General features: G+C 45.4%; 2 protein-coding genes across 3 annotated transcripts in view; both read left to right on the forward strand.

Annotated features, from left to right (window-relative positions):
* The window catches only part of nsfl1c (NSFL1 (p97) cofactor (p47)), an 18,195-nt gene extending 11,637 nt beyond the window's left edge, over positions 1-6,558 (forward strand). The window contains exons 5-9 of the mRNA XM_055166082.1: positions 380-475; positions 2,063-2,172; positions 3,640-3,777; positions 5,474-5,641; positions 5,839-6,558. Coding sequence (XP_055022057.1) covers positions 380-475; positions 2,063-2,172; positions 3,640-3,777; positions 5,474-5,641; positions 5,839-6,001 — 675 coding nt within the window. The 3' untranslated portion in view covers positions 6,002-6,558. The remainder of the gene's footprint in view (positions 1-379; positions 476-2,062; positions 2,173-3,639; positions 3,778-5,473; positions 5,642-5,838) is intronic.
* A 4,189-nt stretch (positions 6,559-10,747) lies between these two features.
* sdcbp2 (syndecan binding protein (syntenin) 2) overlaps positions 10,748-15,000 on the forward strand; it is a 29,759-nt gene continuing 25,506 nt past the window's right edge. The window contains exon 1 of one of the 2 annotated variants that reach the window (XM_055165575.1): positions 10,748-10,970. The gene's annotated coding sequence lies outside the window, so the exon portion shown is untranslated. Of the gene's footprint in view, positions 10,971-14,537; positions 14,658-15,000 lie in introns of those variants that run through there. The other variant, XM_055165576.1, reaches the window with a different exon arrangement.

The raw sequence follows: 15,000 nt of genomic DNA on the forward strand, positions 1-15,000 counted from the left end.
GGGGTGAGGCGGGCGCGCGCGCGCGCAGGTGAGGCCCGGGGTCGGCGGCGCGCGCGGCGGGTGAGGGGGAGGGGTCGGCGGCCGCGCGCAGGTGAGGGGGGGGGTCAGCGGCCGCGCGCAGGTGAGGGGTCGGGGTCAGACAGTGACACAGGGGCAGGTGTTGTTTACAGTTATAAATACTTACATTTCTGATATTGGATGTATAAATACTTGTATTTGCAGTAGTGTTTGCAGTAATATTTGCAGCATTTGCAGTAGTATTTGCAGTATTTGCAGTAGTATATGCAGTATTTGCAGTAGTATTTGCAGTAATATTTGCAGTATTTGCAGTAGTATTTGCAGTATTTTGTGGAGTATCTGAGTGTTGTTTGTGTATCAGGCGTTCGTGGGCGGGGGTTATCGTCTCGGGGCGGCGCCAGAGGAGGAGTCTGCATATGTGGTGGGAGAAAGACACGGGAACAGCCACCAACAAGACGTGAGTACTCATGTACTAGTACTACTACTACTACTACTACTACTACTACTACTACTACTACTACTACTACTACTACTACTACTACTACTACTACTACTACTACTACTACTACTACTACTACTACTACTACTACTACTACTACTACTACTACTACTACTACGTACTACTACTACTACTACTACTACTACTACTACTGTACTACTACTACTACTACTACTACTACTACTACTACTAGTACTACTACTACTACTACTACTACTACTACTACTACTGTTATTACTACTACTACTACTACTACTACTACTACTACTACTACTACTACTGTACTACTACTACTACTACTACTACTACTACTACTACTACTGTTATTACTACTACTACTACTACTACTACTACTACTACTACTACTGTTATTACTACTACTACTACTACTACTACTACTACTACTGTTACTACTACTACTACTACTACTACTACTACTACTACTACTACTGTTATTACTACTACTACTACTACTACTACTACTACTACTGTTATTACTACTACTACTACTACTACTACTACTACTACTGTTATTACTACTACTACTACTACTACTACTACTACTACTACTGTTATTACTACTACTACTACTACTACTACGTTACTACTACTACTACTACTGTTACTACTACTACTACTACTACTACTACTACTACTACTACTACTATTACTACTACTACTACTACTGCTACTACTTACTGTTACTTACTACTACTACTACTACTGCTACTACTACTGTTATTACTACTACTACTACTACTACTACTGCTACTACTACTGCTACTACTACTACTACTACTACTACTACTACTACTACTACTACTACTACTACTACTACTACTACAGTTGACAGTACAGGTGTGACTTTGGGACGTCTTGGTCTTTGGATTTCTGCGTCAGTTGGACATAAACTGTTTCTTGATCTTCATCTAAATCACAACAACAAACTGATTCTGTTTTTACTCAAACTGCACAAAAATCACTGAATAAAACATGAAAAACTCCCAGAGCCGAAGGAAACAGTTCTCCATGTTCTGGTTCTGTTCTTCTCAGGTCCATGTTCTGGTTCTGTTCTTCTCAGGTCCATGTTCTGGTTCTGTTCTTCTCAGGTCCATGTTCTGGTTCTGTTCTTCTCAGGTCCATGTTCTGGTTCTGTTCTTCTCAGGTCCATGTTCTGGTTCTGTTCTTCTCAGGTCCATGTTCTGGTTCTGTTCTTCTCAGGTCCATGTTCTGGTTCTGTTCTTCTCAGGTTCATGTTCTGGTTCTGTTCTGTTCTGTCTCTGTTCTTCTCAGGTCCATGTTCTGGTTCTGTTCTTCTCAGGTCCATGTTCTGGTTCTGTTCTTCTCAGGTTCATGTTCTGGTTCTGTTCTTCTCAGGTTCATGTTCTGGTTCTGTTCTTCTCAGGTCCATGTTCTGGTTCTGTTCTTCTCAGGTTCATGTTCTGGTTCTGTTCTTCTCAGGTCCATGTTCTGGTTCTGTTCTTCTCAGGTTCATGTTCTGGTTCTGTTCTTCTCAGGTTCATGTTCTGGTTCTGTTCTTCTCAGGTTCATGTGGTGTTGAAGTTGTGGAAAAGCGGCTTCAGTCTGGACAATGGAGAACTGAGGAACTACAGCGACCCCGGGAACGCCGGCTTCCTCGAGGCCATCCGCCGAGGGTTAGTCTCACACTCTGACCCCACCCACACACCCACCACACTGACCCCACCCACATCTGACCCCACCCACCACTGACCCCACCCACATCTGACCCCACCCACATCTGACCCCAGCTGAGACTCTCAGGCTCCGTTTACACGGACACGGGTATTTTTAAAAACAGAGACATTTCCCTTCGTTGGTTCACGTCGTTTACACACAAACGGAGAATTCACCTCTGAAAACGAATCTTTGTAAAAACTCGGGCTGGAGATTCTGGAAAAGTCCAGTTTCATGTTTGTGTGTAAACTGAGATAAACGGAGTTTTAGGAGCCGACGAGCCGAACGTGTGACCAGTGTTTACCTTTTATTATGATGATGACAGTGTGAGAAATACAGAGGTGCAAAATTTAGTAAAAAAAAAATAGAAATAGAAATATATATATTGATATATAGATATAGACAGATGTTCCTTCAATTGTGAAAGGTTTTTATGTTCCCGTTAACACCGCGGACCGTCCTCATCTCAACTTCTCTCCATGAACTCATAAAGCAGCAGGTAAAACTTTGTACAAACTCACCACATGAGTCCGGAGCAGAAGATCTGAGTTCAGGCACCAGCCCAACACACGAGAGCATCACCGGAGCTCAGCCTCAGGACGGGGCTGGGGGCCAGTGTTGGTCAGATGGTCCGGAGGTTCCATCCTCCATGTCCTGGTTCCAGACGAGGGTGAGTAAGACCAGCGCACAAAGGACTGAGTCCGAGTGGTTCTGTGTCGTCGTCTGCGCTGGTTCCGTTTGGGGAGAGTGAGAATGTTCTGTGGAGCACAGGTCCGGGCTCCTCCGCTCGACCGCGGCTGGTTCTGAGTTGGTGCAAAGGATCCGGACAGAAGCGTGAATCCAGTTTGGTTGGTTATGTTGTTCTGAGCGTCCGTCTGCGCACGTGTTGTTTTTTCCGGGGAAAGTTCTTCTCAGGTGGAGACAGCAGACACACATCTGATGGATCAGATCCATGAGCAGATGAACGACTCGGAGGTCAGTGATTTTACCACTTCTTTAACAGATCTGTGGAGAGGCGAGCCGCTCACTAATGCACGTTGTTTTTCAAGGTATTTTTGAGTAAAAACTTCAAACTGTAATGAAATAAAAGCTCCAGGTTTGAGTCTGGTCCAGCTGCGCCCAGAGGCTCGTGTCGTTCTGACGACGCTCGATGGCGGATTAATGCGTTTTGATGTAAACAAAAACTTTTTTGAAAACGATGCTGTGTGCACGATATTATTTTGGAAAACGGAGGGAGGGAAATATTCGTTTCTCAAAATACCCGGCTGTGTGTAAACGCAGCCTCAGTTCGAAGGAGGATTCTGACACATTCATTTGTACTTTTACAGGACTGTGTTTGTTTGGACACTAACACCAGCTCTCCCTCTCTCCTCCTCCTCCTCCTCCTCCTCCTCCTCCTCTTCTCTTCTTCCTCTTCCTGTGTTCAGGGAGATTCCTCTGGAGCTGAGGCAGAGGGCGAGGGGGGGGCAGGTGAACCTGGACATGGAGGACCACAGGGACGAGGACTTTGTCAAACCTAAAATGGCCTTCAAAGCTTTTGGAGGAGAAGGACAGAAGCTCGGCAGGTGAGGCTCCTGACGGGGGCGGGGCTCCTGACGGGGGGGTCTCCTCATATTTCTTGTGTTTTTAACAGGTGTGTAACGATATCGTCACGGTGATTTTTCTTGTGATATTTGAGGCTCATGATGAGACGATATTCTCCAGAATAACCAGAGTGACTTTATAAAACACTCGGAGCTTCGTCTGGTAAAACATTTATTGTCATTTTCAGATCAGTGACTTTTTGAACAGACTGAAAAGACTTTGAAGTTAAAATGTAAAATTCAAGTAACAAATAAACAATTCTAATAAAAGTGTCAGGAGCCTGGAGGAGTCGAGTCGTTTAGTCCGACAGAATCTGAACCACATCAGCCTCAAGGACCAGCGTTTTTATTCAGACTTGTGTAAATGAGTCGTGTGGTTTTAAGATTCGTTTCTATAAAACATAAATGTGTCAAATCTGAATTAAACTTGTTATTACTCTGTGTAGATTTGAGTCGTCCTGTAGGAAATAAAAAAACAAAGTGTTTTATATTTGAGCTCCAGTTTTTCCTCTTAAACTTTTTAAACTCGACGTCGTCATTGTGGAAACTGGATCAAATCTCTTTATTTTCTGTGATGTGTTTTATTTCTTGAGCTGTTTGAGGCAGTTCTGGGGTAAAAGTTTCACGTAGAGTTTTTGTCCCGACTTGATTTTGTGAAACGTCCTTGAACATTTTGGACGTGTCGTTTATCGTTAGGTTCTTCTCAGGTTGGACTGTTTTGGTGCGTTGTGTTTGTCCGACACCTTTTCTCTTTTCGCTTTGTGTCACAAACACAAAATGTTTCTCGACCTCAGACTTAAAGTCTGTGGTGCGTCCACATCGAGCGCTCAGGCCACCGCCGCCGCCGCCGCCACCGCAAAGGATCATGGTCCATGTAGTTTAGTGTGCGCCACAGGAAAGACCGAAAATCTGCTTTTTGCCTAAAGACTCAAAGTTTAATACGAGACGAGACCAGGACGATATCGAGACAAATTTACCACAACGATATCGAGACAAATTTACTACAACGATATCGAGACAAATTTACCACAACGATATCGAGACAAATTTACCACAACGATATCGAGACAAATTTACCACAACGATATCGAGACATCAACAGTGTCGTTACACACCTGTGTTTTATGTGTGTGTTGTCGTGCCTCGTCGTTCTCGTGTTGTGCGTCGTGGTTCTCATGTTGTGCGTCGTGGTTCTTGTGTTGTGTCTCGTGTTGTGTGTTGTGCGTCGTGGTTCTCGTGTTGTGCGTCGTGGTTCTCGTGTTGTGCGTCGTGGTTCTCGTGTTGTGCGTCGTGGTTCTCGTGTTGTGCGTCGTGGTTCTCATGTTGTGCGTCGTGGTTCTGATGTTGTGCGTCGTGGTTCTCGTGTTGTGCGTCGTGGTTCTCATGTTGTGCGTCGTGGTTCTCGTGTTGTGCGTCGTGGTTCGTGTTGTGCGTCGTGGGTCTCGTGTTGTGCGTCGTGGTTCGTGTTGTCGTCGTGGTGTTGTGCGTCGTGGTTGTGTTGTGCGTCGTGGTTCTCGTGGTTCTCGTGTTGTGCGTCGTGGTTCTCGTGTTGTGCGTCGTGGTTCTCGTGTTGTGCGTCGTGGTTCTCATGTTGTGCGTCGTGGTTCTCATGTTGTGCGTCGTGGTCTCATGTTGTGCGTCGTGGTTCTCATGTTGTGCGCTTGTGTTGTGCGTCCAGCGCGACCCCGGAGCTGGTGTCGGCTCCGCCCTCGCAGAAGGACCAGGCGGTGGCCGAGGCTCAGGCCAGCGCCTCCGTGACCCTTGACCCCTCGACCCCCGTCACCAACATCCAGATCAGACTCGCCGACGGAGGACGACTCGTGCACCGCTTCAACCACACGCACAGGTGAGAGGACGCACCTGACGCACCTGACGCACCTGACGCACCTGACGCACCTGACGCACCTGACGCACGGGGAGGGGCATGAGGGGCGCGGGGTTACGACAGGGTGTCTGACCGTGCCGTGTGTGTGTGTGTCTATGTGTGTGTGTGTGTGTGTGTGTGTGTGTGTGTGTGTGTGTGTGTGCGTGTGTGTGTTTCAGGGTGTCTGACCTGCGTGCGTTCGTGTTGGCGGCGCGTCCGGCGATGGCGGCGAGGGAGTTCGTTCTGATGACCACGTTTCCAAACAAAGAGCTGAGCGACGAGAGTCAGACGCTGCAGGACGCAAACCTCCTGAACGCCGTCATCGTCCAGCAGCTAAAGTAGAACCCACCACAAGCCCCGCCCCCTCGCAGGAGGAGGCCACACCCCCTCGCAGGAGGAGGCCACGCCCCCTCGCAGGAGGAGGCCACGCCCCCTCGCAGGAGGAGGCCACACCCCCTCGCAGGAGGAGGCCACACCCCCTCGCAGGAGGAGGCGGGGTCTGGACTCTGGTTTTGTTTTTCTAAAGATGAATCTAATGTTTTTGTTTCTCCTCCAGAGGAAAGGTCAGAGGTCAGAGGGTTTGGGGGTCAGAGGTCAGTGGTTTCATGGTGTGGACGTGTTTGGACCTTCAGAACCTTCAGGACCGTGTCAGGAGGGTCTGAGGTGTGTGGAGGTCATCGAAAACACACCAACACGACGTCCTGAGGTCCTGAGGTCCTGAGGTCCTGAGGTCCTGACCCAAACATGTCCACACGGTGAAGGCATCTGCTGAGGCTTTAAGAACCCAAAGAACTCTGATCTGAAATGAGGCTGTAGCTGCTTTAAATGCCTCCTCCTCCTCTTCCTCCTCCTCCTCCTCTTCTTCCTCTTCCTCCTCTTCCTCCTCTTCCTCCTCTTCCTCCTCTCCTCTTCTCCTCTTCCTCCTCTTCCTCTTCTTCCTCTTCTTCCTCTCTCTTCTCTCTTCCTCTTCCTCTCTTCCTCCTCTTCCTCTTCTCCTCTTCCTCCTCTTCCTCTTCTTCTCTTCTTCCTCTTCCTCTTCTTCCTCTTCCTCCTCTTCCTCCTCTTCCTCCTCCTCTTCTTCTCTCTCTCTTCCTCTTCTCTCTCTCTTCCTCTCTCCTCTCCTCTTCCTCTTCTTCCTCTTCTTCTCTTCTTCCTCTTCCTCCTCTTCCTCTTCCTCCTCTTCCTCTTCTTCCTCTTCCTCCTCTTCCTCCTCTCCTCCTCTTCCTCCTCTTCCTCTTCTTCCTCTTCTTCCTCTTCTTCTCTTCCTCCTCTTCCTCTTCTCTTCCTCCTCTTCCTCCTCTTCCTCTCTTCCTCTTCCTCCTCTTCCTCTTTCCTCCTCTTCCTCTTCTTCCTCTTCCTCTTCCTCTTCCTCTTCTTCCTCTTCTTCCTCTTCTCACTGACTGAGGAGGAGGAGGATTCGGAGCTGAATCTGATTGTTCCTGGTTTAGTTCTTCTCCTCTTTGCTCCGGTGAGAGACTCGGAGGAGGAGGAGCCTCTCAGATCTTCTCGCTCTTGATTCGTGACTTTTGTCCCTCTGAGATGTTCCGTTTCTCACACTGCACAGACACGTCTCCAGGTTTAAACTGAAATAAACTTCTGATTTGAGTCTTTTGTTTGGACTGTTTCATTCTGTGGCCACCAGAGGGCGCTGCTCCCTCAGGAGAAACAGGAGCCAGGTCCACACGGCTGTAGATGTAGAACTCCACCAGGTCCACCAGGTCCACCAGGTCCATGAGTTTAAAAAAACCTCTGAAATACATTTTGGTTGGTTCTTTTGAATTTCAGAACATAAACAATCAGAATCACAAACAATTAAATGATTAAACAAACTTTTCCCATTTCATTTTTCTGTTTTAGTGACAAACAAAAAACTGATTTCGACCTCGATTTCCAATATTTCATTTAAAGTTTATTTTAAATAACACTAATAAAAACCGTCTGTGATTATTTTCATGTCGATATTAGATTCTCTGGTTTTGTTGTGACCAGAATCACCAGAAGAAAAAGTTTCTCTGCTTCTGTTTGTCGTCTTTCTCACACGTGAAAATAAACGAGTCGCTGTAAAAGACGACACAAAAAGAGCCCAGAGAGAAACATCGAGCATCGGTGACGCTGACATCGTTACGGCCGATACGATAAACATCTCGATACATTGAGCTGATGATTCGATATGATTCAATACGATATATTTTAAATCGATTCAATGTGGTAAAGTAAAAATAAATGGAGTGTGACAGTAAAAGTCTTTATTAAACTTCTTCTTGTGTAAAGTTCAAATGAAACACAAATATTGAAATCGTCAAATCAGTGAAAATGTCGAATGTGTCGCAGAAACGAGTTTCTTCCTCTGAACAAACAACAAAACTGGAACTGGAACTAAAACCAAAAAATCCTCTTGGTGAAATATCGATACAACAATACACGATATTGATACTGAATCATCACATTAAACCAAACGATATATCGATATTTCTTCACAGTCCTGTCAATGACCTTTGTCCTTTGTGTTTTACTTTGTGATTTTGACAAAATCTTTGAATCATTTCTGATTTTCATCTTCGGTCTGTTTCACTTCAGTGTTTTTCCTCCAAACACGACTCAAGTCTTTAAAAATATAAACATCATTTAATAATAACATTAAAATAATCACCAAGACTCTTTTTATTAGTGTTATTTGAAATAAATTAAATATTGGAAATCGAGGTCAAAATCAGTTTTTTGTTTTTTTTGACACTAAAACTAAAAATGAATTAAACTGTTTTATCATTTGTTTGTTTTTGATTCTTAATTGAAATTTAAAAGAACAAACAGAACACGGAGCGACACGGACTCTCCAGACACAAACATTTAAATAAAATAAAACTAAAATAAACCCCTGAAGATTAAACGGATCTGAACCCACAGACGGAGAGAAGGTCCCAGAGGTCAGAGGTCAGAGGTCGCCTGGACTCCACCTCAAACCCTCTGAGACCTGCTGGAGATGTTTGGGCTCAACTCTCACGTCTGATCCTCCTCCTCAGCTCCTCTGTCCTCCTCCTTTTCTCCTCCTCTTTTCTCTCTTTTCTCTTTTCCCCTCAGATCCGTCGTGTTTTTCCGTGAGTTCGTTTCTTTCGTTCAAACAAAACCAGCTCCTCTTTAAACTCTTCAGAGTGAATCTCGTCGACTTCAGAACTTTCTCTCCTCCTTTTGTTTTGTTGTTTTTCTGACTCGTCTTTTCTGGTCCTGGAAAAATCCAAACGTGACTTTTACTTTTTCTTTTTCTTTTGGGGAAATAAAAAATAAAAACAACACAGAAACATCCTGGTTTATTTTGAGCTGAAATGAGTCGTTTGAATAAAGTGAAGTTTCCTCCTGAAGGAAGCTCCAGGAAACATGTGACCTCATCTGACCTGGCCCCTGTCTGCACCTGCCTGCACCTGCCTACACCTGTCTGGACCTCAGTAAACTGTTTATGATCCCTGTGAAACTCTTTCCTGTTTTTATGGCGCTGTGATCCATCAGACTCCAAATATTTTCTTCTACAGATCTTCAACTTCCAGGTAAACGACTCCATCACTGTTCCCATGGCAACAAGGCCCAGAGTGTAAATGACACACACACACACACACACACACTCTTACACACACGTGTGTCAGGTCCCCTCCCCGTGTGTGTCAGGTCCCTCCTGTGTGTGTCAGGTCCCTCCCTGTGTGTGTCAGGTCCCTCCTGTGTGTGTCAGGTCCCTCCCTGTGTGTGTCAGGTCCCTCCCTGTGTGTGTCAGGTCCCTCCTGTGTGTGTCAGGTCCTCCCTGTGTGTGTCAGGTCCCTCCCTGTGTTGTCAGGTCCCTCCTGTGTGTGTCAGGTCCTCCCTGTGTGTGTCAGGTCCCTCCTGTGTGTGTCAGGTCCCTCCCTGTGTGTGTCAGGTCCCTCCTGTGTGTGTCAGGTCCCTCCCTGTGTGTGTCAGGTCCCTCCTGTGTGTGTCAGGTCCCTCCTGTGTGTGTATTTTACCCTGATATTTAAACCCTCAGTTTTTTCTGTGAACAGTTGAGGTGAGGGACAGTTTGTCATTTGTTGAGTTAAAACACAGAAAAGTGTGAAAATGTCCCCGACTGACGTCCCTCAGATTCTGACAAATGAGTCAAGATGGAAAATGTCACGAGGTTTTTTCACCATTTTATTTACACCAACCAAAGGGTGTGAAACGAAAGCGTCATTAAAGAAAATTGTTCTGCACTCGGCCCATTCATGACAAACATGTGAGTCAGTACAGGCACATTTTATTTAAGTTTTGGTCGTTTTTAAGCAGATTTTCTGTATTTTACCAAAACAAATGACAGTTTGTGTTTTTACTGTTTCGGGATCAGATTTGTCCAAAATAGAAACACCGGGACAAATCAGTGGTTTTGTGTAAATCTGCTGAGACAGAGACACAGACTCAACACTGGGCTCATAAAACCATCAAACTATAAAACTATTAAATTATAAAACTGTAGTGACTATTTGTCAAATAAAAGTAACAAACAAAAGCGTGAGCAAACTCAGAACTAAACATAACTCAAATAATCACCTTTGATCACCGTGGGGATGTGGTTTACGCAGCACAAATCAATGTCCATGACGAGATGATTTTCCAAGATTTATTTTCCATTTTTTTGGCAAGAAACAAAGAATACATGTTTAAGGCGACTCCTGCTGCCTCTCCTCGTGACTGGGAAAAAAACACAGGTCCACCCTGGTCACTCTGGTCCATGTACCACCCTCCTTTATCCCCGAGGTGACCCAAATGAAACCAAAAACAAAAAAGAGGTGCTAACGTAAATAATACCAACTTAGACTAAGAAATTAGCAAGAATAATATTAACATAGCAAAAATATATTATACAAATTAACAAAACTAAATTAGTAAACTAACTAAACAAACAAAAATAATAAACTAATTTTAGAATCAACAAAATAAGCAAATAGCTCCTACAAAAACTATTAAATTCTAAAACTCTTCTTTGGATTTTCTTTGATCACGGGACTGAAAGGGGCGTGTCCTGCGAGTGATTGACGTCCGTCCCCGATCGGGAAGCGTACGCGCTGACGTCACTTTCCAGAATTCCCCTCCGCTCCGCTCTCACGTCCACTCCCAGAATACACACAGTACTGCGTCCGAGTACTGCGTCCGTGTACTGCGTCCGTGTACTTCTACTACCAGCCCGTGTACTTCTACTACCAGCCCGTCCTCCCGTGAGCCCGAGCAGCGCAGCCTCTCCCCGGACTCTCTCTGCGGCCCGCCTCAGCGCCTCTGTCCCCCGAGTCTCTCCGCTGTCCACGCCCGCGGTGTGAAGGTGAGCCCCGGGGCCGAGCTGCGCAGAGCCCCGCTGTCTGCTGGAGGTAGCATTAGCATTAGCATTAGCCCGTTAGCCCCATAGACATTCATTCAGTTTTGTGTCTATGGTTAGCATGTTAGCATTAGCATGTTAGCATTAGCCCGTTAGCCTGGCGCTGTTTGTTTATGTCGCGTCTGTTTCGGAACAAAGCCGCTGCTCTGCGCTTTTGGGCTCATTTGGGGCCGTTTTTTTCCCCACACTTGTGTCGTTATTTAAACCCGAGACTTTGTGAATAATCGTGTAGTTGAATTTGAGCCCGTCGGACGCGGGTTTGGCTCAGATTTCCCTCTTCATCTTTAGCATCTTTAATATTTAATGTTCGGAGTAACGGGGCTGTTTCCTCTGACACCGGGACACGGACGGATCTGCGCGGAAAACTCCGGATAAACCCTTTAAAATAATGATTATTCTCCGTCTCCTTGTGTCACAGGCGCAGATTTGAGGTTTTAACTCCGGACGGTGGAGTTAAAATCCAGCTCAGACATTCGCTTTTCTCCTGTGTCGCCTCCTTCTCTTCCTCCTCCTCCTCCTCCTCCTCTTCCTCCTCTTCCGTCTTTCTTTTATTTTCAGGCCTCAGATCGGAGCCAAAACCTCCACATTCTTTTGTCCAAATGATTCGTTCGGGTTTAAAGGGTCTGTAAAGGGTCTGTAGAGGGTCTTTGGGTTTAACACTGAGCCGGAGTCGCTGTGGTCGTGGGAGACTCCGGCCTGTTCACAGAAAAACTCCCATTTTAGTGAAAACTGTGACAATAATCCCACATTAAACACGGTTTTGTTTGGGTTTTGGTCAGAGATGATGGAGTCGGTGTCGGTGTTGTTTTTACAGAGTCGTCCTGTTTAACTCTTTTCAGGTGTTAATATGTTGTTTGAATGATTTTACACTTGGGCACAGCTCCAGAGCGTCTGTTTTGTGGTTGATTAAAGATGAGTTTGAGTTCTTGTTTCTGTCCAAAAATCAGGAGGAAAATGGACCAAACTTTTTTTTATTTCAGAGTTTGACCTCTGACCTCTGTGGATCATTTTGTTATAATTAAAACATTTTAAATCGAAATATTGATCTAAAACCACTTCAGAAAGAAACAAGTGCGACGACTTCAGCGTTAGACCGAACCAGGACTAAACCAGGACTAAACCAGGACTAAACCAGGTCTATACCAGGACTGAACCAGGACTAAACCAGGACTAAACCAGGACTGAACCAGGACTAAACCAGGTCTAAACCAGGACTGAACCAGGACCAAACCAAAACTAAACCAGGACCAAACCAGGACTAAACCAGGTCTAAACCAGGACTGAACCAGGACTAAACCAGGACCAAACCAGGACTCAGCCAGGTCTAAACCAGGACTGAACTGGGTCTAAATTGGGTCTGAACTAGGTCTAAACCAGGTCTAAACCAGGACTCAACCAGGACCAAAACAGGCTGTGGGCCCCTCCCATGGATAGAACTGGACTCGACCAGGACCAGACCAGGATTAGACCAGGACTCGACCAGGACTCGACCAGGACCAGACCAGACTGTGGGCCCATCCTGTGGATCTGCACTGGAGCACAGAGTTTCAGTCGAGTGTAAAACCTTCGAGAGCCGCTGGGACTGAATAAAAACTGTGTTGTGGAGTTTGATTTGAACAAGTCCCAGGTCCCCACAGCGGAGAGTTTAAGTCTCGTCTGAAGACCAACTTTTAACCCTAACCCCGTGTGAGTCGTCTGCTCCTCTGTGTCTTTTATTTAAATCTTTAGTTTTATACATTTGAAGACTTTTTGTAATGTATTGTTTTTATTTATGATTGACTGTGGTTCATGGTCTTTGTCTGAGTCTGTGCTGTAGAAATAAAATGGATTAGATTGAAACATGCCCAGATAAACAAACCTGTGAGATGGAGTGACGCAGCTTTTCCATGGACCTGGAAGAGGAGGAGGAGGAGGAGGAGGAGTGACCAGTTTGTTCTGTGGTTTCTGTCAGTTTTTTTACTTCATAAAATGGAAACTACTCTTAAATACAGTTTAATGGACCGAGGAACTGAACTCATTTAACTCGGAGCTCTTCTCCAAACTGTTCTCCTCAGATGTTTCTCCAGGTTCTTGTCGTTTCTTCTCTCTGACCCTCTGAAGTTTTTATTTGGAGAGATTCATGTTTGAGGAATATTTAATCTCTAATTTTCAAGACTCCATTTTGTTGCTCCCCCCCCGTTTTCAGCTCCACCTGGTCTAGTCCTGGTCTAGTCTTGGTCTACTCCTGGTCTAGTCCTGATTCGGTCCATGCGGCGCTTTGTTGTCATCATCAGCTTCATTAGACTCCACAGTTTTCTAGCGCTGAAGTCGTCGCACTTGTTTCTTTATGAAGTTGAATTAGATCAATATTGAGATTTAAAATGTCACAGAACAGAAGGATCCACAGAGGTCAGGGGTCAGAGGTCAGGGGTCAGAGGTCAGAGGTCAGAGGTCAGGGGTCAGAGGTCAGGGGTCAGAGGTCAGGGGTCAGAGGGGTACACTGAGGCTGATGTTCTTTTGTTTTGGAGCAGACTCTGGACTCATACATGTACTTCATACATAGAAATACATGAGTTAGATTTTTAGGCAGATTCCATAAAGTCAAATGCAGCGTCCTGTTTGTGTTCATGAAGTTAACACTGAGTGAAGTGTTATTTACTGAAATGAGACGACATCAGTACAACAGTGAAGATGAACAGTAGAGGTTTTGTGAATGTACGTTACAGTGGTGTGTTACCGTGGTGTGTTACGTGGTATTGTGTGTTACAGTGGCATGTTACAGCGGTGTGGTGGCGTGTTACGGTGGTATGCTGGCGTGTTACAGTGTTGTGTTACGGCGGTGTGTTATGTGGTATGGTGGTGTGTTACTGTGGTGTGGATGTGTGTTACAGTGACATGTTACAGTGGTGTGGTGGTGTGTTATGGTGGTGTGTTACAGTGGTGTGCATGTGTGTTATGTTGGTGTGTTATGTTGGTATGGTGGTGTGTTACAGTGGTGTGGATGTGTGTTACAGTGGTGTGGTGGTGTGTTACGGTGGTGTGTTACAGTGGTGTGCATGTGTGTTATGTTGGTGTGTTATGGTTGGTATGGTGGTGTGTTACAGTGGTGTGGATGTGTGTTACAGTGGTGTGGATGTGTGTTACAGTGGTGTGGTGGTGTGTTACGGTGGTGTGTTACAGTGGTGTGGTGGTGTGTTACGGTGGTGTGTTACAGTGGTGTGCATGTGTGTTATGTTGGTGTGTTATGTTGGTATGGTGGTGTGTTACAGTGGTGTGGATGTGTGTTACAGTGGTGTGGTGGTGTGTTACGGTGGTGTGTTACAGTGGTGTGCATGTGTGTTATGTTGGTGTGTTATGTTGGTATGGTGGTGTGTTACAGTGGTGTGGATGTGTGTTGTTGTGGTGTGTTACAGTGTTGTGGACATGTGTTACGGCGTTGTGTTGTGGTGGTACTTATATGTGTTACAGTTGTGTAAAGTCCAATGTGAGGATGATTTAATAGTGTTGGAGGATGATGTAATAGTGTTTGTTCACTGTGTCTTGTGACGGTGACTCGTGCATTTGGTCACAGTCTGTGGGTTTATCTGAAAGAACAGGAAGCACAGGGTTTGGAAAGATCTGGTTACTTCACTGTGGATTTGGACAATACTGGCAGTAAGTAGTAGTAGTTGTTGTTGTAGTAGTAGTTTCTGTTGTTGTAGTAGTTGTAGTTGTAGTAGTTGTGGTTGTTGTAGTTTCTGTTGTTGTAGTAGTAGTAGTTTTAGTAGTAGCTTTAGTAGTTGCGGTTGTAGTTGTAGTAGTAGTTGTAGTTGTTGCAGTTGTTGTAGTTTCTGTTGTTGTAGTTGTTGTAGTAGTAGTTGTTGTTGTAGTAGTAGTAGTAGTTGTTGTTGTAGTTGTTGTAGTTGTGGTTGTTGTAGTAGTTGTTGTAGTTGTGGTTGTTGTAGTTTCTGTGGTTGTAGTTGTTGTTGTAGTAGTTGTCGTAGTTGTTGTAGTAGTT

This window comes from Boleophthalmus pectinirostris, unplaced genomic scaffold (genome assembly GCF_026225935.1).
Source record: "Boleophthalmus pectinirostris isolate CB_2022bp ecotype Guang Dong unplaced genomic scaffold, ASM2622593v1 HiC_scaffold_8, whole genome shotgun sequence".
Classification (NCBI taxonomy): Eukaryota; Metazoa; Chordata; class Actinopteri; order Gobiiformes; family Gobiidae; genus Boleophthalmus; species Boleophthalmus pectinirostris.